Below are 24,277 nucleotides of genomic sequence, written 5' to 3' on the forward strand. Positions count from 1 at the left end.
AAAGAGAGAGAGAGAGAGAGAGAGAAACAGAGACAGAGAGAGATGAAGGGATAGATAAATGATAAATGAATAGATAGCTAGTTAGATGATGGATGGATGGATAGGTAGGCAGACAGATAGATAGATAAATAGAGGTAGATAGATAGATAAATAGCTAGGATAGATAGATGGAGAATCAGCGTAATAGAAAATCCCTCCTTGAATCAGAGTCACATGGCCTTTAAGTTTTGAAGTGAAGGTTCAAATTCAAATCTTCCTGGCTCTTGGTTAGGGGACCTGAATGGTGGCCCCCCAACCTATTCATCTCATAACTTTTGGCAAGTTCCTCTCTTTTCCTGGGCCTCAATCTTGTTCTCTGTAAAATGGAACTAATAATCTCTACTCTGTCTTCCCCACAAAGTTGCTAAGAGGAAAAGCTTCTTGGAAGCTATAAAAACAAAATGCTACATAAAAATCAAGGGAGTGTTATTATTAATTAGCACTATGGGAGATCAAAGGCAGGACAGTGATCTGTGGAAGAAACCTCCTTTGGCCCCAGAGGGGCAGAACTAGCAACAAAGGGGCAGCGAGGATGCAATGAGCTAGCTGCCTCCCATGTTGGGGAAAACTTCCTCGTGATGAGAACTGCTCATGTGTGAACTGCTCCAGAGTAGAGTGATCTGCCTCCAGAGATCCTGGGTTTCCCACTATTGGAAGTATTCAGGCAGAGAACAGGTGTCTGCTTATCAGAGAGATGTTTGAAAGGGAATTCTTCAGCAACCACAGTTTCCCCTTCTGTAAAACGGAAGTAATAACAGCACTAATCTCATAGGACTATTTTAAGGATCAAAGAAGAGAATGTCTGTGTAACATGCTATATAAAAGCAAGCAATTATTACCTTCTGCTTCACTTTTCCTGTCTTTCCTCCCCCTCTGTGAATGTTAAAATTGGATTTTACTTGTCCCGGCTTATACCCTATTAGACCTAGAGACTCCAACGTAGTCATGCAGGGACTCAGAATTTCAACTCAAGCCTCCTCTCAGGTCCATAGTATGAGAACAACAATAATAATAAAAGTCTTTTTTAAAAAAAAGAACAAGAAACGATTTTTGCCCTTAGCAAGCTTTTTCTTTTAAAAGAGACAGCACACCCACAGAAAAATAAATACAAGGTATATGCAAAACAAATATAAAATCATTTTAAGAGAGAGACTGAGCCCTAGACAATTAGGGATTCTCTAAGATCAAGGCAAGGAGTGAACCTTTCCAGTTCTGTAGGATCTGAAAGAATTCTTCTGGTCCGTATCACCCCAGCACCAAAAAATATCTACATGTCAAAATTAATAATGATTTGTGTGGGTTTATTTTATAACCAGCAACTTTGCTAAAGTTGTGGATTATTTCTAATAACTTTTTAGCAGAATCTCTGGGGTTCTCTAAGTATACCATCATGTCACCGGCAAAGAGTGATAATTTGGTTTCCTCATTGCCTATTCTTATTCCTTTAATCTTTTTCTCAGCTCTTATTGCTATAGCTAGTGTTTCTAATACAATATTAAGTAGTAATGGTGATAGTGGGCAACCTTGTTTCACTCCAGATCTTATTGGGAATGGTTGCAGTTTGTCTCCATTACATATGATGCTTACTGATGGTTTTAAATAGATGCTGCTGATTATTTTAAGGAAAAGTCCATTTATTCCTATACTCTCAAGTGCAAAATTAATAATGATAATAAATAGCCCACTTTTCTATAATTCTTTATAATTTGCAGAGTGACAGGTCAAGTATTCATTAAGTGCCTACTTAATCATGAGACACCATGTACATATTATCATATTTCATAGAGTGTTTCCACAACAATCCATTAAGTCAAGTAATGAAACGGTTATTATCCCCATTTTACAGATGAGGAAACTGAGGCTTGCCCAAATTGGCATTTGTTAGTAAGGGGCTTAGTTGAGACTGAGTTCTTGCCTCCAAGTCCAGGGCTCTTTCCAGTAGAGCCCATTGCCCAGAAACACTGATTGAGAACAGGTGGGATAATAAATAGGAAGTTGGATTTAGACCAAAGGACCTACTTAGATTCTAGGAGCTGTTACCTATTGGCTGTGAGACTTAGTTCCTCCCTCTCTGCATCTCAGTTTCCTCATCTGTGTGAGGCAGAATAGTACAGTACAAAGGGCACTGGGTTCAAGTCCACCTTATGCCATTTAACATTTCCATGATCTTGAGCATAAAACACCTCTGTAAACTGTAATTTCCTTTACTTTAAAATAAGACAGTTGGATTAAATGACATCTAAGGTCCATCTCAGTTCTCCATTTATGATCCTATGAGTTGAAATCAAATTCTGAGTCCTCCACCAGCTAGGTGGTGCAATAGAGAGTGTACTGAACCTGGAGTCAGGAACCCCTGAGTTCAAATCTAGCCTCATGACCCTGGGCAGATGACTTCACCTCTGTCTGCCTGCCTCAATTTCTTCAATGATAAAATGGGAAGAATAATAGTGCCCCTCCCATGGTTGTCATGAAGACAAAAATGAGATAATATTTATAAAGTACTTAGCACAGTTGAAGCATTTAATAAATATTTTCCTTCCTTCCTTCCTTCCTTCCTTCCTTCCTTCCTTCCTTCCTTCTTTCCCTTCCTTCCTTCCTTCTTTCCCTTCCTTCCTTCCTTCTTTCCCTTCCTTCCTTCCTTCCTTCCTTCCTTCCCTTCCTTCCTTCCTTTCCTTCCTTCCTTCTTTTCCTTCCTTCCTTCTTTTCCTTCCTTCCTTCTTTCCTTCCTTCCTTCCTTCCTTTCCTTCCTTTCCTTCCTTCCTTCCTTCCTTTCCTTCCTTTCCTTCCTTTCCTTCCTTTCCTTCCTTTCCTTCCTTCCTTCCTTCCTTCCTTCCTTCCTTCCTTCCTTCCTTCCTTCCTTCCTTCCTTCCTTCTTTCCCTTCCTTCCTTCCTTTTCTTCCTTCCTTCCTTTCCTTCCTTTCCTTCTTTCCTTCCTTCCCTTCCTTCCTTCCTTCCTTCCTTCCTTCCTTCCTTCCTTCCTTCCTATATGATACTCTTTACCACCCTCTTTATTTGTAAAAATGGATATGGATTCAATGACCTTCCCAGTCAACTTATAGCTCTGTGTCTGGATGTTGACATCCTAGGATGTCAAAATTTTCTTTCAACTCAAAGTCCCATGACCATTTATTAACTGGGTGATGTCAGACAAGATCATTGAGTTCAACCCTCTCACTTTACAGACCAAGAAAGAGCCCTGATTTAGCAACCAGGACGATATGGATTCTAAGATATTCATTTTTTCTCTTCTATTATTATATATTATTTTAATAAAACTTTTTATTTTCAAAACACATGCATAAATAATTTTCAACATTCACCCTTGTAAAACCTCGTGTTCCATTTTTTTTCTCCCTCCCTTCCCCACACCCCTCCCCTAGACTGTCCAAGATATTAGTGACCTTGAAAGAGACTCCCTGGTCTTCCTCCCCTTTCCCGTGCCTTTACTATTCTAGGCTGGTGTTCAGCCATTAAGGTCCAGCCCGAGCCCACATTCCCCATGAAGCCTTTCCTGACCATCCCCAGCCAACAGTGATGTTGCTGAACTGTCTTAATGCCCTGAGCCATCTTTATAACACGATCTAATGCTTCCTTGTTCTCCAATGATCTCCCGTGGACCAGCCTTCTCTCCCTAGTCAGACTGAAGCTTCTTGTCAAAAGGAAGGGAAAAAGCACTATGGGAAAACAGAGGCTCAGGTCTCAGCTCTATCACTTCCTATCTTTTGATTTGGGGCAAGTCACTTCATTTGGATAGCCCTTGGTTTCCTCCTCTGAAAAATAAAAGAATTGAACTGGATGAGTTCTAAGGCCCCTTGCAGTTCTAGCGTCCTGTAGCTACATGATTTAATAGCTGAGTAACCCCAGGCAAGTCATGTCACCTCTCTGAGACTAATTTCTCATCTTTAAAGGGGGATAATGATACTTTCCTTTTTTTTTTTTTTTAAAACAAAATGCTTTGAGATCCCACTGAGTCATCCCCAAAGGGTCATGTTCTGGACGCTCTCTGGAAAGCACTCTTTAGGGATGAGAAATCAGGAATCAGCAAACAGCTGCCTTCAGATGGGGAATTCTGAGTTGGACTGAGTCACATCTTACACCTCCATTTTCTTAGCACATTGATTATTCTCCAAGTCAGCAGTCCTCAAAATGTAGTCTGGGAAGCCTAGGGGTCCCTAAGACTCTTTTGGAAGGATTATTGAAGTCAAATCATTTTCTATAATAATATTAAGATGTTGTCATTTCTAATATGGTAAATATCAATAGCTATAACCCACATAAACATAAGCTTTTTAGGGTTTTCAACTGGGTTGGTAAGTGACTTGCCCAAGGTCACACAGCTGGGAAATGTCAAGTGTCTGAGGCCATAATTTTTAAGGGGGAAAAAGGGTTCTGAGACCAAAAACTATGAAAAATGCTGCTCTAAGCAGTTCAAAGATTGTTGTGAGGAAAGAGATATTTAAAAGTATCACTGTGGAAAAACACTGGAGCTGAAGTCAGGATCTGAGTTCAACTGCTACTTATGCTAGCTGTGTAATCCTAACCTAGAAACTTTACCCCTCTTAGTCTCACTTTCCTTATTTGTTAAAAGGGGATTTTGGGGCAGCTAGATAGTACAGTGGATAGACCACCAGCCCTGGAGTCAGGAGGTCCAGAGTCCAATTTAACCCTTACTAGATATATAACCTTGGGCAAGTCACTTAAGCCCAATTGCCTCACGATAAACAAACAAATAAATAAAAGGAAATATTAATAACTTTTAGGTCTTAGGGTTATTATGGGAATCGAATGAGATGATACATAAAACACTTTGGAAACCTTAAAGCAAAGCTTCTTAAACTGTGGGTCACGACTCTGTATGGGATTGCATAACTGAATGTGGGGGCTGTGAAAAATGTGGCAATAGTAAAAGATATCAAATATTCCACCAAGATTTTTTTTTTTTGGCTGGGACAATTGGGGTTAAGTGACTTGCCCAGGGTCACACAGCTAGGAAGTGTTAAGGGATCAGATTTGAACTCAGATCCTCCTGACTTCAGGCTGGTGCTCTATCCACTGAGCCACCTAGCTGCCCGCACCAAGATTTAATTCTTTATATGAAAATAAGCCAGCAATCCAATATGAAAATTTGCTTTCCTCTTTAATAAATGGTGAAATCACATGTATCCCAAAGAATTATTTCAAAATAATTTTCATTATGATTTCTTATCAGTAAATATTTGATTTGTATATTTATTTTATAGCTCTATATGTAAAAGTGTCTCCAGTGAAAAAGGGTTGTGAGTGGAGAAAGTTTAAGAAACCCTGATCTATAGCCCCTGATCAAAACCTGTTAAAAAAAGGAAATTAAGTAGGCATCTGCTTGTGATGAACTCATGCTGGTTCTTTGTGATCACTGATTCCTTTTCTAAATGTCGGTCAACGATCCCCTTATTAAAACTTCGCAAAGTTTTGCCAGGAACCAACATCAAACTCACTAGTCCACAGTTCCCAGGCTCCATGCTCTTAGTCTTTTCAGAATGTGCTCTGATACCCGGAGGGCCGGCAGCTAGAGGGCGCCATAGTGGATAGAGCACTGGGTTTGGAATTAAGAAAACTCATCTTCATAAATCCAATCCTCCTCAGACCCTTACTAGCTGTGTGACCCTGGGCAAGTCATTTAACCTTGTTTATCTTCATTCTTCATCTATAAAAATGGGCTGGAGAAAAATGGGCTATAAAAATGGAGAAGCCATTTGCCAAGAAAACCTCAAGTGGGGTCAAGAACATTAAGAATGATTGAAACAACCCAACAACAATAGAAGACAGCTGGGTGACACAATGGGCGGAGTGCTCGGGCTGGACTCCCGAGTTCAAATCTGGTTTCAGACAGTTAACCAAGGACAAGTCACTGAACCTATGTTAACCTCAGTTTCCTCATCTGTAAAATGGGGGTAATAACAGCACCTACTTTGCAGAGCTGTTATGAAGATCAAATGAAATAATCATTGTAAAGTACTTAGCACAGAACCTGGCACATAGTGAGCATTATATAAATATTAGCTATTATTATTATTCATTATTGCCCAAATCTTATATTGGGATCTTCTCTCAGGGTCATTCTTCCCTCTTCCTTCCATAAGCAAACTCTTCCTTCCTCTGAAGCCCAAGAAATTTCTGCAGTGGTTTTATAGGATTAATAAGCCCTATAACCATTTCATCCGACAGTCTCATGAGTCATAGAGTGGGATTCAGAGTTCCCTAACTGCCAGTATTGGGCTTTTCTTGCCACACTATGCTGAATCCTGCCTCAGCTGATTTGCACAAGAGAACAAATGGGTAGACAGAGGTCCCCTCCCATGTCAGTAGCTTGGTGACATGGCAAGAGAAACCAGGGGGCAGCTGGGTGGCGCAGTGGATGGAGCACCAGCCTGAAGTTGGGAGGACTTGAGTTCCAATGTGACCTCAGACACTTAATACTTCCTGGCTGTGTGACCCTGGGCAAGTCACTTGCCTCAGAAAAAAAAAAAACCCCACAGAAGAAAAGGAGTTGAATTCAGGACCTGCCACTTTACAAATAAAATCAGCAAAGAGAAAGGTACATAAATGCCCACTGACTCTAACTTGTTGAGTTAGAAACTCATATGTGAAATACATATCCATTATAACGTGCCCTACATATTACCAAAGCGATCTTTCTCCTCCCTGTGCCTCAGTTTCCACTTTTGTAAAAGAGAGATGGACATTTGATGACCTCTAAGCTAACCTCGGCTCCCCTGAAGAGATTCCTTGCTCAAGGATGCCCCCATGACCAACCCCCAGAATATATCTTTCCAGGACACAAGTCAGTGAAAAGAATGGAAAGGAGGCAGCTGGAGCGAGTGAGTAAGGAGCCTTTGGGCACAGCCTCAAGTCTCCTACCCTCAACCTCCTTCCCAACAAGGGTTTCCCTTGCCATGATGGATTGCCTCTGCTGAACTTTGTTGGTTGTTCCACCCAGCCTGTCTTCCAGAAGAAGCCGGTGAAGGTTATTTCCCCTGCTCTCAACTTTAGCTCCTAGAACAGGAAGAAGCCGCCATCACAAGAGATGCTTTTCTGTGGACACCTCCAGGGAGAATACCCAGCCCTTCCCCAAAGCAGGCTCCTCACACCCTCTCAACCCAAATCACTGCCCACAAGATCCCGTGGCCAGTCAGCCCTCCTCCTTTCCAGCTGCAGCTAGTCCTACTCCCAGAAGCCCTAGGGGCAGGAAATGAGAGAACCATGGTACACTGGAAGGAGCACTGGACTTGAGCTGGGTTTGAGTCCTGGCGCCCTGCCCTATACTTCTCAAGACCTCAGTCTGATCATCTAGAAATTAACCCTAATAACAGCCCACATTTATGGGACATTTTAAGGCTGGCAAAGTGTGTCACATTATCTCCTTTGATCTTCCCCTGCAAGGAAAGATTTATTAGCCTCAGTTTGCATTCGAGAAACTGAAGGCCAGACTGCTTTGTCCAGAGTCTCTGAGCTAATAAGTGCTTGAGGAATGGTTAAGGTAAACTGGATGGGCTCCCAAGCCCTCCCTTCAAATTCAAAGGATTCAGGGATGCCATATTTCTCTGAGCCAGAGACTCGGGCTCCTCATCTATAAAATGAGCACAAAAATACTTGTACACGTAGATGGAGCATCCTCTCCATTCATTTTCCAAGAGCCAGATCAGGCGGAAGCTATGGGAGAGACTTTCCCTAGGGGTAGATGGAGTGCCCTTCTTCCTGGCACTCTAAAAGGCCAATTGGAGGAGAGACAGGACATATATTCCCATCTGTCTTCACTCAGGAATGGAGACCCCTCCACGATTGTGATTGTATCTTGTGACAAGATCCTCTGATCTGTGAAAAAGGCTCCAGAGCTTCACAGCGGACCCAGGAGCAGGACAAGCTCTGCTCCCAGCAGGTCCCTAACTTGGACCCCCCACATCAGAGCCAATCCCTGCCCTTCTTTGGGACTTTCAGACCCCAGGATCATCATTCTTGCCTCTGCCCTAGTTCCAGGCAGTAACTCACAAGACAATTCTTCTCAAAAGTCTGCGAGATTTTATTTTATTTTGTTTTTAAGAAAATTGATTCTATTTCCAGAAAGGTATAATGGCAAGAGATCCAGGCTGAGAATCAACGATCTCATTTCCCGCTTAAGTAAGAGCCATGGGGTCTTGCAGAAATCATCTCCTCCCTCTTAGCTTTAGTCTGATCAGTGAGCAAAGACAGGGTTGAGCTTGGTGGGGTCTAAGATTCGGTCTTCTTTGATCTTCTGGGTTCCAGAGCCCCATCCAGCGTTAGCAGTCTATGTTCTACTATCCCTCCCAGCTCTGTTCTAAGTTCTAAGTTCAAAGACTAGTCCCGACTTCTGAGGGTACAAGGAACTTTTCCGCTCTGATATTCTGTTTTCCTATGATGCTGACATTACTCAACGCTTCCCGGTCTTGCTCGAGATGCAATTATTCTGTGGTTTGGCCGCCGTTCTAGACCACAGCCCGGATGAGAACGGCTAAACCGAGAATTAATTTTTCTCATTATCCCCAAATGCCAAACACCACAGAGAAATGACTGATGAATCCTCACATCTCTTTCTCTTCATTTCCAACGTCCCCGCCCTTCTCCCCCCAGGAGCAGCGGGACCCAATGTGGGGTGAAGGCTCCTGGGGGAAGGATGCAAACCAGTCCCCATCTCTCCTCCAGCTCCCAGACCCTCCCTGGCCCAGCCTGGTCCTCTTACCCATAAATATCCACCAGCGTTTCCACTCCGGCCACACACACTGCGCTGGTGGGATGCTCCAGGGACACTCGGACTATCCTCTGGAGGGACATGATGAAACCCCACCAGGCTCTGGCCGAGCATGAGTCTTTTAAAGGACCAGGTTGGGGGCCGGGAGCCCTCCTCTTATTTTTCAAAGGTGGTAGTTCATTGGTCCATGCCTTAGCCCTCCCAGGAGCTCCGGCTCACAATTGGCCGTAGGATGCTCTTCATTTACATATGAACCACTTGTCCTGTGCGAGCTAATTATGCCCCTTAGGGAGTGAGCACCAGGTACCCGCCCAGAGATACCCACAGCAGGAGCCTCTTGACTGGAGTCTCACCTGGTGGTGAACTTTTCTGGGGTGGGGGAAAGTAGGGTGTGGCACAGAAAGTCGGGAGCCCCTGGACCAGTGGAACTGGGGGAGCCGGAAGGCTGCTGGCTTTCCCTTGGACCAGATGCTTCTGGGGGACACGTGTCCAAGCGGTGGGGATATTCACAAATCGCAAAATTTATGAGTCAGAAGGGACCTCGGGACTTCTGGTCCGACCAGTCCCCGAACAGGAATCCTTTCTATCGCGTGCTGGCTATGGCAGCCACTCAGACTCCTGCTGAAGAACAAACCCACTCTCTCCCCAGGGTGGCTATTTTGGACACCTCTGATCCTTAGAAAATGTTCTTTATTCATTAAACCTAAATCTGCATCCTTAATTCTCTCTCCTTGGCCTCTGGGGTCAACCAGGACAAAATCTTCCCTATGACAGTCCTTCAAATACTGAGGACGGTTATCGTGTTCCTCCAACTATTAATGTCCGTTTTCCCTCAATTATATCTTATTTGGTATGTACAGCTAGGTCCCACTGAATCCTATCTTCTATTCATATATGTGCATGTTCTCTTCCTGGAGAGCAGAGTTTTTTATTTTTATTTTTTTATTCTTTTATCCTTTAACCTACCAAAGCACATAAATGCTTAATAATAATTATAGTAAACTTTTCAATTAAGTGAGTCTCCCTCAGTCTTCCAAGTCTAAGCATCCGAGTTCCTTTAAGTGATCCTCATATGGGATGCTCCCCAGTCCCCTCCCCATCCTGGCCACCCTTCTCCAGATGTGTTCCATTTAGTCAGTATCTTTTCTCAAATATGGTAGCCCAGAACTCTATTGCCGGAGGGTATCAGGCCTGCATTTTCCCCTCCTTTCTGTTCCCTGTGTTTATTCTATGTAGCTAGATTTATTTTAGCTCTTTTCGTTGTCACATCACACTGTCAAGCCCACATTTTGGGTTTTTTGAAGCCATACCCCAGCATAATCCAATTCTTGACTAGCCAAACATTCTCCTCCCATCCCTTGTGCTTGGGCAGTTGATTTTTGGACCCAAATATAGAACTTTACATTTATTGCCATAATTCTTTACCTTTTCATTAGTAGTACTTGTTAGCATCTTCTTGGTTGATTGTTAGAGTGGTAGAGCTTGAAGGGATCAAAAAACATAGAATATTGATATAGATTAGGGGAACTTAACAATATAGAATATCAGTGCTTAAAGAACTTTATAATCTAATCCTATCCTTTTATAGATGAAAAAAACTGAGGACTAGGAAAGGAAAGGGACTTGCCCAAGACATTCAAGTTAGTAGCATAGCTATGATTAGAATTCAAATCTCCTGCCTCCTAGTCCAGCCTTTTTCCCACTATACTATACCAGGCAGATACTTATACAAGGACCCTACCAGGCAGATACTTATACAAGGGCCCTGCTCACAATTTATCTGGCTCAATCTTAAATCGGTTTAAACAATCTCTGTTTTTTCAAGTGCAAAATGAATTTCTCAAAAATGGTTGCTCAATTCCAGGGGCAGAAGTAAGAAGCAAATGCTTTCAAATGGCTAGAAAAGCTACTGGCTCTCGGTACAAATTTGGAGAATTCAACCACCTGCAAGGCACTTTCCCAATTCCCACACTCTCCCCAGTTAGTGCCTTCCCTCAGAGATTTTTATTGTTGTTCATTCATTTCAGTGGTATCCTAACCCATTTGAACCCTCTTTGAGTTTTTCTTTCTTTGGGACTTTTTCCTTTGAGATAAAGATACCCAAATGGTTTGCCATTTCCTCCTCCAGATCATTTCACAGATTAGGAAACTAAAGCAAACAAGATAAAGTGACTTGCTCAAGATCTTTTAGAAATTACCTTTTATTTATACTATTTGTGTCTTGAATGTATATGGTTATTTGCATGTTATCTGTCCCATTAGATTAGAAGATCCTTGAAGTCAGGGACTTTGTTTTTGCTTTTCTTTGTAACTCCACTGCTTAGCATGTGTGCCTAGGACATAGTAAGAACTTAATAAATGCTTATTTGCTCATTAGCCAGTAGGCAAGATCTGCCTCTCAAAAAATTGTGAAATAGGAGAACTTTTGTCTTCATCATCCTCAATCTCCCTTTCCCATGCCCTAGTACTTCTTTCCCCCTCCTCCAGTCACCTCAGATCAATCAATCAAGAAACATCTATTAAGAACCTACTATGTGCCAGCCACCCTATTAAGGATTGGGTATACAAAGAAAGGCAAAACTGGTTTCTGTCCTCAAGGAGAATACAATCTAAAAGGGCAGACAGCAAACAAACAAATCTGCACGAACAAGTTATATACAGGAGAAACAGAAAATAATTGATGGAGGGAAGACATTAGAATTAAGAGAGATTGGAAAAGGTTTCTTATAGAAGGCGAGGTTTTAATTTAGAAGGGAATGAGTTCCTGGAATTAATCCCAAAGGCTCAGGAGTTCTCTCCCACAATCTTAAAATGATTAATTTCCAAACTCCTTAATCTACTAAGGTATTTTTAGTACTTAGGACCTGAAGGAAGTAAGGGACACCAAGAGTCAGAACCGAGGAGGGAGAGCATCTCAGGCATGGGAGACAACAAAATGCCCAGAGATAAGAGATGAGTCTTTTTGTTGGAACAGTGAGTAAGCCAGCTTTAATGGATCAGAGTATATCTGTGTGGAGTAGAAGGTAGAAAAACTGGAAACGGAAGATAGGGTTAGGTTATAAAGAGCTCTGAATACCTAACCAAAGTCTTGGCTTTGATCCTGGAAGTGATGGAAGTGACTGAGTGTGGGGACCTCGTACTTGGACCTGCGGGTTAGGAATCTCACTTTGCTGGCCAGATGGAGCATTGCCAGCATCACCTCACATTACCTCAGATCCTAGTATCCTTACCACTCCCTCTGTGCTCCAAACCTATGCTAAGGAAAGGAAAAACTAAATTAGTTCATGTTAAAGTGCAAATGGTGGATAATCCAGATTACTGTCCCTCTCTGGGAGATTTAAATTTGAACAATTTAATCAGAACTTTATAATAGCCCATTGATCAATGTCTCAACAAGTTGTAGTGGGTGAAGACAGTGGATTATTACTGTACCAGAGAAATTGTGAAAATAATGAATACAGAGAAGCAAGGAAGACATGAACTGATGCAAGGTCACATTAAGCGGAATCAGGAAAACAATATATACAAGAATTGGGACTATATAAACACAAAGAACAATAACAAAACAATTGAAACTAAATACCATGAAATTTTAGTGACCAATCTTGACACCCTCTCCCCCAAAGAAAGGTAGAAGAAGGAACAGCTAGGTGGTGCAGGGGACAGAGCACTGACCCTAGAGTTAGGAGGACCAAGTTCAAATTGCTCAGATATTAGTTGTGTGATCCTGGGTGAGTCACTTAACCATGATTACTGAGAGAGACGGGAAGGAAAGGAGGGAAGAGAGAGGGAAGGAGGGAAAGAAAGAGAGGGAGGGAGGGAAGGAGGGAAAGAGAGAGAAGGAAGAAGAGAAAGGGAGAGAAGGAGGGAAAGGGAGAGAAAGAGTAAGGGAGAAAGGGAAGGAAAGAGGGAAGGAGAGAGGGAGGGAGGGAGGGAGGGAGAAAAGCGAGGAGAAGGAAGAGAAGGAGAAGGAGGAGGAGGAGAAGGAAGAAAAGACACTTCTACCTCTTCTTTGAAGAGGTAGGGAGACAATGGGTGTGGAATACTGATTCTAATATCAAACTTTTTGGATGAGTTGGCTAATTTTGATAAAACTTTTCCCTCTTTTTCTTTGTTATAAGGCTCTCTGGGGGCAGGGGAGAAGAGGTTATAGTGGGGAAAATAAGTGGTACAAAAATAAAAAATAAATGTTATTTATTTTTTTAAAAGCCTTAAACTACAGAAATAGAAATCTTAGGTTGGGATTTCAAGCAGGTGAGGCAGGTGAGAGGGGGTTGGGAAGCAGCAATGGCAGTGGTCTGGTTGAACCTACCTTTCTTGGGATCAGCAGCACTTAGCATAGTGCCTGCAATGGTAAAAATGCTTGAGAGATGCTTGTTGACTGGCTGACTCTATTTTCACCTTGTACCTTTCCTCCATCATAAGTTTCTTAAAAACAAGGAATCTGCCCTTTTTTCTTCTTTTGTCCCCACACATAAGTCTTACTTACTATACACAAGGGAACAGAGTAAGTAACGAGTAATTATCTGTTGCCAGGGCAGTGCTCAAAGCCTTCCTGACCCAGCCAGTACCATTGCTTCACTGATCAGTCCCTCCAGGAGGCAGGGTCACTCCCTACAAGGAGGGATTGGGAGAAGACTTTGTGGAGGGACTGGATGGGCTGAAATCTGTCCCTCTGGAAGGGACACCCAATGGAGGAGATCAGGGGGAAATGTGAGTGTTTGACTATTCAGGGGATTGGATTCAGAGCTGGAAGGGAACCCAGAAGTCAACTAGTCCAACATCTCCCCTCCTTCACCTTTCCATTTATTTTATAGAAGAAAGAACTAAGTGAAGCATTTAACTCAAAGCCACCCAAAGAAGAGATGGAAGAGCCAGAACCTGGGTTCTATGATCCCAAATCCAGCATTTTCCCCCAATACACCCTTCTATTTTTGGCAGGAGGGAGCCCTGATGTGTATGTGGGTATGTGCCCAGCCTCCCAAGAGAAATAGCCCAGCCCTTCGGGCCAGGGAGGAGAAAAGTTGCCCCAAAACAAAACAAAACAAAAAAACCTTAGGTCCCCTCTGAGATAGAGAAGATTAGTAGATGGAGGTTGGGAAAAGATGAAGAGGGAGGATCTACTCCTCCCATGATAATCATCAACAGGGTGGGACTCCCCTAGAGGGTAATGGGGCATGTGCCCAGGGTCCTTGGGATAAGCTGCATGCTTGGCACTTTGTGGATAATGGATGGGAAGGGGGAGGGAGAAAGAAAAGCCTCAGCACAATGGATGTGGTGCCCTTGTGTAGATAGCTCGGTGGAGTGGAAAGAGTACTAGATTTGCGGAGGTGGGTTCGAATCTCTGTTAGGACAAGAATTCAGTTTCACCCACATCTCCTGTACTCTTCTCAAATTAGTAGGTTGGTGTAGGTCTCTAAGGTCTAGATCTTATGAGTCTAATTAAAAAAACACAAGACAGGAAATCAGGTGAACCATTTACTAGCTACCTGATCCTGGACAAGTTGGCTTCTTTGAGCCTCATTTTCCTTATTTATAAAGTGAAGATAATCATAGTTGCAAGAGCCTGGTATCTCTCCTAATCTTAGATAAGTCTCTCAGCTTCTCCCAGCCTTAGTTTCCCTGTAAAATGAGGGAGTTGGACAAGATGACCTCTGAGGAGTCTTCTGGCTCTGATCCTGTGATCCTGATTTGGGGTCAAGAAGACTTGTATTTAGATCCTGACTCCAATGCTTATTCTGGCTGTGGGATCATGGGACAAATAATTTGACTGGGAAAGTTGGGATAATGATGGTAGTAGCTGCCTCATGGGATCACGGAGCTCCAATCAGATGTTTGTAAGGGACTTTGCAAATTTGAAAGCACTATATAAATGTTAACTATTGCTGGCAGTGAGGATATTGACAGCAATAAGCTGCTGGTTCTCACCTGTAGTAAAGGAAATGATGGATTTTGTTCTCTGCAAACGGGGATAGTAGAGGGTTGAGTAGAAGGTTGGGAAGTAGGGATATAGCGAGTGGGAAAAGAGAAGTAGCATGGTGGACACTGCCAGGTTCTTGTTTCTCACTCCCAAATCTCCTTGGGACACACCAGTGACTGACCCTGAGTCAGGTAAATGTGTCTATGCTTTTATTGCCCCCCAATGAGGTGGGAGCTGGGTTCTTGTTTTCCACTCCCAGACCCCCTTTGGATGCCCAATGACTGACCCTGAGTCAGGTGAGTGTGTTTATGCTTTTATTGACCACCTAGGAGATGACGGGCAACTCAATGACCATCATCCTGCAACATTCTCAGAATAGGCTTCCAAAGCATCCCCACCAAGGAGAAATCCCTAGGTGACAGTCCAGGTCTGTGCTCTAGGAGTCCCCCACTTCTCTTTCTTCTCTCACATGAATCACTGCATAGCCCTCCTGAGTCCTGGCGAGGAAGCAGAGAAGTCTTCTGACAGAGGGACTTTAGGGAAGATCCCGACCATTATATTCACCCCCTTCCCCACACCTTCAGCTCCATGATGCTTTATGGTATCTCCTGGCTCCACTGGAACTCTTTTCTGACCAAAATCTGGGTTGTGGAATAGGGGTAGGGGATGATGGGACTGGGGATAAATGGGAATAAGGAATATTCACTGCATCACTAGGACTCGTTCATTTCCAAAATGGCCCCTGCCCCACCAGCATCCCCAGAGCAACCACTGGTGATACAAAAGAAAGTGCCCTGTTCCAGAAGATTGGAACTCTACTCTCAACTTCCCCAAGAACTCTTTAGGAGACAATGGGCAAAAATTGGAGCTGAGGGATATGGATTCATTTCCTGTCCCTCACTTAATGTCCTGCATCTTTTTGAGGAATCCAGTTAATCTGAGTCTCAGTTTCTTCTATACCTATAAAATGAGGGGACTGGAATAGATGGGCAGGGGTTGGGCAGAACATCCTGGCTTCCACTTCTAGAGCTGAGAATTTGTGATTTTTTTTCTCTAGATCTGTTTTCCATATCCATAACATGTGGGAGGGGAAGATGGGGAAGGAGGCAAGTTAAACAACCTCAGTGGGTCTCAGTTTACTCATTTGTAAAAAGAGTTGGGCTAGATGACCTCTAGCCCAACTCTAGACCCACCATCCTAAGATCCCATGACAAGTAACCTCTCTCTTGTTCCAGGGGATAATACCAGACTACAAAAGTTTACTCCCTGGGCCACCGAGACTAAAAATAAATGTACATGCACAGTCTGGGTGCTGATGAGCAGAGACAGAGCAAGATCCTTCCTCTTTCTACAGAATGAAGGACAATTAGAAGGAATTAAGCCCCACCTTCTAAGATAAGTCAATGTGTTTCCCCCTTTCTGAATATTTGGACTCTCCATCCCTGTCTCTGGAAGGATCTGGTTTAGTGGGAGGACAACTGGCCTCTGAGTCAAGAAATGTGGTACAAATCTGGGCTCCATCTTGCTTGTATGGTTCTGAACAAGTCACTTTCCTGCATTGATCCTTAATTCCCTCATTTCTAAGATGGGGGAGATAATCACCCCATCACCAACTGGGGTTTCCAAAGAAAGAGAAGTGGAGCTGACTTCTTATCATGCATTGCTCCTCCATCTGAAAATCATGCCAAGAAACCCCATTACTAGTTACAGCAACCCAAGACTCAAAGCAGCCAGATCTGGAATCCTTGGACCTTGGTAAGTGCTTGGTCTTCAACAAGTGCTTCAGAACAGGAGCCCCCACAGACACTCCCTCACACACTCCTCTCACAGACAGCACGACACAGGACGATGGGCAAAGATATGGTGGAGTGGGGATCAGGAAGAAAGTGAAATGATGCAAGCTTCAGCCTCGCCCCAGCCAGCTCTTCCTAGGGCTCCCCAACCTCACACTGACTGGCTTTCTCCTCCGGATCAGCTGGGAGCACTCAGCACTTTGAGGCCGGAAACAGGCTGTGTCCATAATTAGGGGTTCCCCCCAATAAAGTAGCAATCTGCCTGGGAACAGAGTCAGCTATTAAAGGGATATTTTTTGTTATTGTTTTTTGTAGGACCTTTCTGTTCATTCATCCACTGGGCTAATGGTAAAGTGAGAGTCAGGATGTAGCGACAGAGAGAGAGAGAGAGAGAGAGAGAGAGAGAGAGAGAGAGAGACAGACAGACAAAGAGAGAGAAAGAGAGAGAGAGACAGAGACACAGAGACAGAGAAACACAGACAGACAGACAGAGAAACAGAGAGAGAGAGACAGAGAGACAGACAGAGAAACACACACAGAGAGACAAACAGAGAGACAGAGAGACAGACAAACACACACACACCCAGAGACAGAGAGACAGAGAGAGACAAAAAGAGAGACAGAGAAAGACAGAGACAGAGAAACACACACACACAGAGGGAGAGAGACAGACAGAGAAACACACATACACAGACAGACAGGGAGACAGAGAAACACACACACAGAGACAGAGAGAGAAACACACGGAGAGAGAGAGAGACACACACACACACAGACACAGACACAGAGAGACAAAAAGAGAGACACATACAGAGAGACAGAGACAGACAGAGAAACACACACAGAGAGAGACAGAGACACACACACATACAGAGACAGATACAGAGACAGAAACAGAGACAGAGAGAAAGAGACACACAGAGACACAGAGACAGAGAGACAGATAAGAGAGAGGGAGAGAATCTGAGATATCCAGTGAGTTCACTGTGGGAGGAAGCAACTGGCTGGCTAGTACCAGACTCACACTGTTAAGATCTGCTGGATATTAGCTAAGGCTAATACCTAGAATATAGGAGACCTAGAAGATAGGAGAGGTTGTAGTGGGGCAAGTGGTAGGGACAATTTAGTCTTGATGCTGGGAAAAAGCTTCCTAAGAATGAATTGTCCCAGAGAGGGCTGACCTCGGGAGGTAGTGTGCTCCCCACCAGTGGATGAATTCAAGTAGAAGTTTCTGTGGATGATGATCCTTGGGGGATATCATCGAGGAGATCTTTATTCATTCATTCTACATTAAGTTAGGTGAATTCTCAGGACCTCTCCAACTCTGAGAGTCTTTGGTCGTGTGATCCAAAGTTCTGGCTCTGCTATTATATTGAGATGTGATCTTGAAAGTCACTTCCCTATTCTGGATCTCAGTTCTTCTCTTCTGTAAAATGGGAACATTGAATCTTATCCAGCTCTAAGATTCCATGATCCCCCATGATCCTTAAACTGGGAAAATCAAAACCCACCAGCTGATCCCATCCAGCATGGTGGACACACACACACACACACACACACACACACACACACACACTGTGCTTGTCCATTTAGGTCTGGGATAGAACACAAGGACTATTACATTTCTTTGAGAAGGACCAATTGGACTTGCAGAGAAAAGGCAAAAAAGGAGAACTGAGGGTATGTTTTCATTGAAGATTGGATGGACCAGTTAATGTCATCTTTCTCCACAAAGAAGGTGAAAAATCCCAAAGATATCCTGTAGTGATGGTTAGGGCCTGGTGACTGGGGGTCTGTGCTTCAGGATACTGCTGATGGCCTCTTTCCAAGACAGGTGGGCAATCCTCCTCCCCACGCTGATGTTCTTATGAGGATAAGGAGGAGGAGACGGTGGGAGGGGATCCAGCTCAGGGAATCATGTTCCACCACTTAAAAGAAAAGGGCTTCCGTCGGACATTAGTGCCACAGTGGATCTCGCCCATTAACACGTGGTAGGATTGGTAATCATCAATGAAAGTGCACTTGAGTCCCAGCGGCTGCAGCAAGTCCTGGACCTTCTGTTCCAGACAGCAGCGCCCATTAATGATGGGTCCAAAGGGCTTGGGAATCCCCAAGAACTTCCCCAAGACGATCATGTTTACCTATAGTAGGAAGAGACAGGGAAGATGACATAGAGATTGTACTCAGAAGATGAAGGTTCACCAGTTGAGTCTACCTTTGGGTTCAAGGCACTTAGTTTGGGATAATAATAAGAGCAATGGACCATGACGGAGGAGACCTGGATTAAAGTCCCAGTTCTCCTACATACAATATGTATAATGTGTAAGTTGCTTCCCTTTCCTGGACCTCAGTTTTCCCAACTGTAAAACTGAAGACCAGAACCAGCTCTGTCAGTGGGACTGTGAATATCTCTCCACTTCCAACCTCAGAATATTCCCAGATAGTTTCCTAGTGGAATCTAAACTTGGATTCCATAATGGGCTCCCAGACTCAGGTGATAAGATCAACTCCCAGCCCCTCCCAAGAGTGACACACTCACAAGACCTCTGGATTCCCAGTGAGATCACATCACCAGATCTAGCTAGTCAGCTCCCCTTGGCTAATTAGAGCCTCCGCAACAAAAGGCAGCCCAGTTTCCCAAGCAGGCAAGAAGTCAGGGAACAGCTGAGGAAGCAGCACATATTTTCAAGTGGGCAGGAAGGAATGACCCGTTCCCACACGGGTTCAAAAACTGAATTACAGTATCTCAGATGGATCGGATGGTAACCCCCAGATACCATCTAGTCCAGTCTCCATCAGTGAAATAAGATCATTAATTCTGTCTTTGAAGATTTCCAGAATTAAGTCAACCACCACCTCCAAAAGCAACCATTCCACTTTTGAAGAGCTCTTCCACTTAGGAAGTTGGTTTTTTTAAAAAAAAATTTTTAACTTCCTCCTTTCCTTTGAGAAGATATCTTTCCTGTCTGCAGCTTCTATCACCCGTTCTTAATTCTTCCTCTGAACTCAAGCAGAAAAAGTCCAAGCTCCTCATCTATTATCTACCCTTTAGATGCTTGTAGTTTTCCTATTCCCCTCAGTCTTCTCTTCTCCAAACTAAATCTCCTAATTCCTTCAGTTGAATTTCATCTGGGATCACAGTTTGAGAGCTGGAAGAGACCTTAAAGGTTAGATAAGATTGTCTAACCCTCTCACTTTACGAATGAAGAAACTGAGGCCCAATGGCTTGTCCAGGGTCCCACAGGTGCCAGGGTAGGAATTTGAACCTAAGTCTCCTCATACCAGATTTAGCACTGCACCAAAGTGAGGCAGGGAATAAGCATTTTCTAGAGAAAAATCCAGAAAGATTCACAAGAAAGGAAGGGAAGGAGAAACCCTTAATGGGTTATTCTCCCCAATTCTTCTGGATTTTCCCATGTTTTTGACCCCATCCTCCCAAGTTACTTTCTTAATTGTTTTTAAATTTGACTCCTTCCCCCTCAGACTTCCCACCTCTCTCCCACATCCATCCTTGCATCTGCTGGATATTCCCAAAAGGGCGACTATGGAATATTCCCCAAAGGAGAGGAAGGTTCTCCCTGGCAGCTCATGCCAGTTCCCTCACCATGTCAGGGAAGAAGGCCTCTGCGTAGGAGTCACTGAGCTTGAAGAGCTGGGGGATGTCAACGATGTCACTCTCTGACAGGCCCAGCTCCCGTTTCAGGACCTCACGGTTCCAGTCAATGCATTTCTGAATGGGAGGTGGATAGGGAGAGAAGAGACAATGAGTACCATCGACTCTAGAGCTGGAAGGAACTTTCAAAATCATTTGATCCCCTGCTCACCCATTTTCCAAAAGGAAAGCCAAGATCCAAATTGAAAATGACCTGTACAGAGTCACACAGCTAGGCCATAAGAGAGCTTACAGTCAAACCCAGGAGTTTAGATGCCAAACCCTCCAAATCCTCCTTCCACCATATTAAATCTTTGGCCCCCACCAATAAAAATGGAGAATGGAAGAAAGATCTTATTCTTTAATTAGGGGCTTCTGGGAATATACAGCACACTGTACTGGGGGGGGGGGGGAAGTAAGGCTAGGAAAGAAAATCCTGCTCTGGATCCACCTTACCAATCTATCCTAAGGTTGTTCCTCCAAGATTTTCCTTTCTCCATCATCTGGATCCTACCACCACCCCTAGTTTCCCCAAAAGGAATCCATTGGTGTGAGCTTTAGCTCTCCTTGCTAGAACCTTGATTTCCTTATCAGATCAAGTCCCCAATGGACTTCCCCAACAACACCTCCAGATTCTTCCCCCCACCCTGTTTTTTTATCCCACTTCAGGAATCTCTTCCCAAGAGCTGCATCTTCTCCTTCTCTTTCTCTGTTCTGACATTCAAGGCAAATTCCACCTGACCCTGGGAGTCTTGATCATCCTAAGGTCCATTCTCTCTAACTTTGTTGCTATTGGAAGGGGTAGAAGGAAAGTAGGGAAAAGGAAAGGATACACAACCCTATTCAGAGCCAGAACTAAAGTGAGACAATTGGGACTTTGGCCCGAGGGTGACTGATTTATATAGGAACAACAGATCTTAACATCTAATTAATAAGAATAATAAATTAAAATAGGAAGCTACCATGATGGGCATAGACATCTCCCATCTCATCCTGCTATTCCAAATCCTGACATGTAGTGCTCTCCTCAAAAGTGGCTGGGTCAGTAGACAGTAGTCTAGGATCTCTGCTTTCTACTCTCAGTTGGGGGGGTGGTGGTCTCTCATCACACCTCCTCTGCCAAAAATGAGGGCACACTTCTGGCCACTTGCCAAGAGTACAAAGTTTCCTGATTATGGCTCTGTCCTTTGTGAACAGAAGGAAAGCAACTTTACAATTTGATTATAGTTCTTTGAGTATCTGTGTGGGCACCTTTAACTTTACTCTATCAGAAGTTCCCTAAGCTCAAGGGCTATATGTGTCCTTCCTCAAACTGAGAATTCCCTGAGGGCAGGAGATTTTAGAGATGGGATCTATGTCTTCCTTCTTCATACTATAAGATCTTTGAGATCCTTGAGAACAGGAATTATGTCACTGTTGGACTGAGAATTCCTGAGGGCAAGAACAGAATCTTCTCCCCCCTGCCCCAGGCTGGGGATTGATCCCTTGAGTGCAAAACCTGAATCTTCTCCCATCTCCAGCTGGGGATTCTTTAAGGATCAAATCTATATCTCTCCCAAAGTTTTTCCTCTCAAGTGGATGGCTCCCTCAGGGAAAGACTTGTCTCCTTTGGACTACCATGGCTGGAGGTTGTCCTTTGTACTTGAAGAGGACCAAAATAATATCATTAAGTTAGAGTCGAGTTATAGGGTGTCTGATTCCGGCTGATCAAACCAATATGAGCTTGGAATGGTCTGCCATAGGTCAGGCACAAATAGTCCCCTGTGAACATTTGGACTACCGTGTTCCCCCACACTTCCCCCACAAGCCCTCCCAAGTACCCTGGACAGGGCCAGTAAACCCAGTTCATCAAGAGGAAGATTTCAAGACCCCGATTACTCTTCTCATTCCAAAGAAACCTCTTCTTACCCACCTCAGTAGTAAGTCCCTCACCTGCGCATAACGATTGTCACTTCTAAGGCTTCTATCATTCAGCATCTCATCAATGGTTATTTTTTTCTTTCTCCTTTTCAATCCTGCAAGAGAGAGGCCATAGAATCAACTTGGAATCAATTGTTTTTTGTTGTTTTATTTTACTTTTAAGGAAGAGGAAAGAGCCTTCAAACTTTAAGCTAGTGAGTTCAACTTAGATTTCTGGTAAAATTCTAGAGCCCACTATTAAAGAGATGGTTTGTGAATGCTTAGAAAAAGATGTGGTGATCATGAAGAGCCAGCAGGTCTGCAATAAGAACAAATCAGCCTCATTTCCTTTCTTTATTTCATAGGGTGACCAAACAGGTGGATCAAGGAAATGCCATAGACACAGTGTATTTGGATGTCAGCCAAGCATCTGCCAGTCTTTTGTATTTCCTTGTGAAAAAGATGGAAAGAGGTGGCTTAGAGAAGAGAGGGAATGAGAACTAGTTGAATGACTGGACCTAGAAAGAAACCATTCTTGGGTTGATCTTAAGCTTGAAGGAAGGTGTCCAGTAGAATTCCACTCCATGGTCTTTGACCGTTTTCCCCTTCAACATTTTTATTGATAACCTAAGTGAAAGTCCAGATGGGATAATTATCAAATTTAGAGATGGCAGCAACTAACATACATGATAGAGTTGGGAATCAAAGAATACTAGACAGGCTAGGGTCCTACCTCTTAAATTGCTCCCATCATCTTAGGATCAATTTGAAAGGAGAATAAACGATTAATGGAGTAAGGATATTCCCACAACCTGGTACTCAATAAATATAATTCAATCCAATATGACTTTTTCCATGGGCTCTGTACTCTTATGGGTCTCCAGTCCAATTTTGCAAATATATAAACCAAAATACAATTGTCCTAAGCTCACAAATCAAACTGGAGCACAGCAAGAGAACCCGTGTCTCGGTGTTTCCATCTTCATTTCATCACTTTCCCCATATTCATTGATGCATTCTATTCCAACTTTTTATTTGCTCTTCTCTCCTCTCCAGTTTGTAATACTTTCTCACTCTAGACCTTCTCACTTCTTTCCATCTTTTGTATAAGAAAAAGAACTTCAAAGAAAAAAGACTCTCTTCTATTTGGGAAATAGCATAATCCAGAAGATCTGAGTTCAGATCTTGTCTCAGACATTTTCAGGCCAAAATATCAATTGAGATCTTTTTGTATCTGGAATTTTGAGATGATTCCTATTTTCCAAAATTTTTCAGACATCACAGCAGTCACCTCTGATATCTCTTTTAGTCTCTTGGAGTCTGACTTCTCTCTTCTGTAAAAGGAGTGGGTCAGAGTTGATGGCCTTTAAGATCCCATCAGGCCTTCAAGCAATCAATGGTGCTGTGATTTTATGATTCTGGCTTTGATATGTAGGAAGGCAACTAGAAGTTCTGGATTCTAATTCCTCAAAGGATCACTGATAGTCTTAGGGTTTCAGGCAAGTTAACCAGCTTCTCTGTTCCACAGATCCCTGCCCCGTAAAAGGAGAATCATCACCCCTCACTCCCAAGCAGGGATGTTGGGGGAATTAATTAAAGTTTGTTCCACATCCCAAGAGATCTTTAGATGCAGCTGGAATGTTAATGTTGGACCCAGTGATTAAGTGATGTTTATGAAACACAGAGAGATCAAAAGATGAAAGAGACAAGATATGATTACGTTTAATAGCAACTCACCTTCAAACTGGGTGGCAGTCCCATAGCCCTCATCCTTCTTCTCCTGAAAGAGTTTGAAGCAAGCATCGGGGCTAGCCAGTAACAGCCGGAAACCCTGCCAGGGAAAGAGGACACCTTTGTCACAGATTTATAATTGGAGAAAGCACTTAAAACCAAGAATGTTTGAACTGGGAGGAGCCTTAGGAAAAAGAATGTTGGTACTGGGAGGGGACCTTAAAACATAAAATATCAGAGCTGGAAGGGATATTAGAGTATGTAATATCAGAGCTGGGAGGAGCCTTAGAAAATGGAATGTCAGAACTGGGAGGGCCTTCAGAACACAGGATGTCAGAGATGGGAGGAGCTTTAGAACACAGAATGTCAGAGCTGGGAGGACCTTAGAACCCAAGATGTTAGAGCTGGGAAGGACCTTAAAACATAAGATATTAGAAGTAGAAGACTCCTTAAAGTGAATTTAGCCCAACTTTCTTCAAATTATAGAAGGGGAAACTGAG

At 43.4% G+C, this 24,277-nt stretch overlaps 2 protein-coding genes across 2 annotated transcripts in view; both read right to left on the reverse strand.

Annotated features, from left to right (window-relative positions):
- LOC100922460 (protein-arginine deiminase type-3) overlaps positions 1-8,865 on the reverse strand; it is a 45,243-nt gene extending 36,378 nt beyond the window's left edge. The window contains exon 1 of the mRNA XM_031962757.1: positions 8,774-8,865. Within this exon, the coding sequence (XP_031818617.1) occupies positions 8,774-8,865 (92 nt within the window). The remainder of the gene's footprint in view (positions 1-8,773) is intronic.
- Positions 8,866-17,345: 8,480 nt separating this feature from the next.
- Positions 17,346-24,277, reverse strand: part of LOC100923766 (protein-arginine deiminase type-1) — a 52,532-nt gene continuing 45,600 nt past the window's right edge. The window contains exons 13-16 of the mRNA XM_031962756.1: positions 23,784-23,877; positions 22,080-22,162; positions 20,100-20,225; positions 17,346-18,636 (exon numbers count right to left, since the gene is read on the reverse strand). Coding sequence (XP_031818616.1) covers positions 18,403-18,636; positions 20,100-20,225; positions 22,080-22,162; positions 23,784-23,877 — 537 coding nt within the window. The 3' untranslated portion in view covers positions 17,346-18,402. The remainder of the gene's footprint in view (positions 18,637-20,099; positions 20,226-22,079; positions 22,163-23,783; positions 23,878-24,277) is intronic.

The sequence above is a fragment of the Sarcophilus harrisii genome, chromosome 3, assembly GCF_902635505.1.
Source record: "Sarcophilus harrisii chromosome 3, mSarHar1.11, whole genome shotgun sequence".
NCBI classification, from domain to species: Eukaryota; Metazoa; Chordata; class Mammalia; order Dasyuromorphia; family Dasyuridae; genus Sarcophilus; species Sarcophilus harrisii.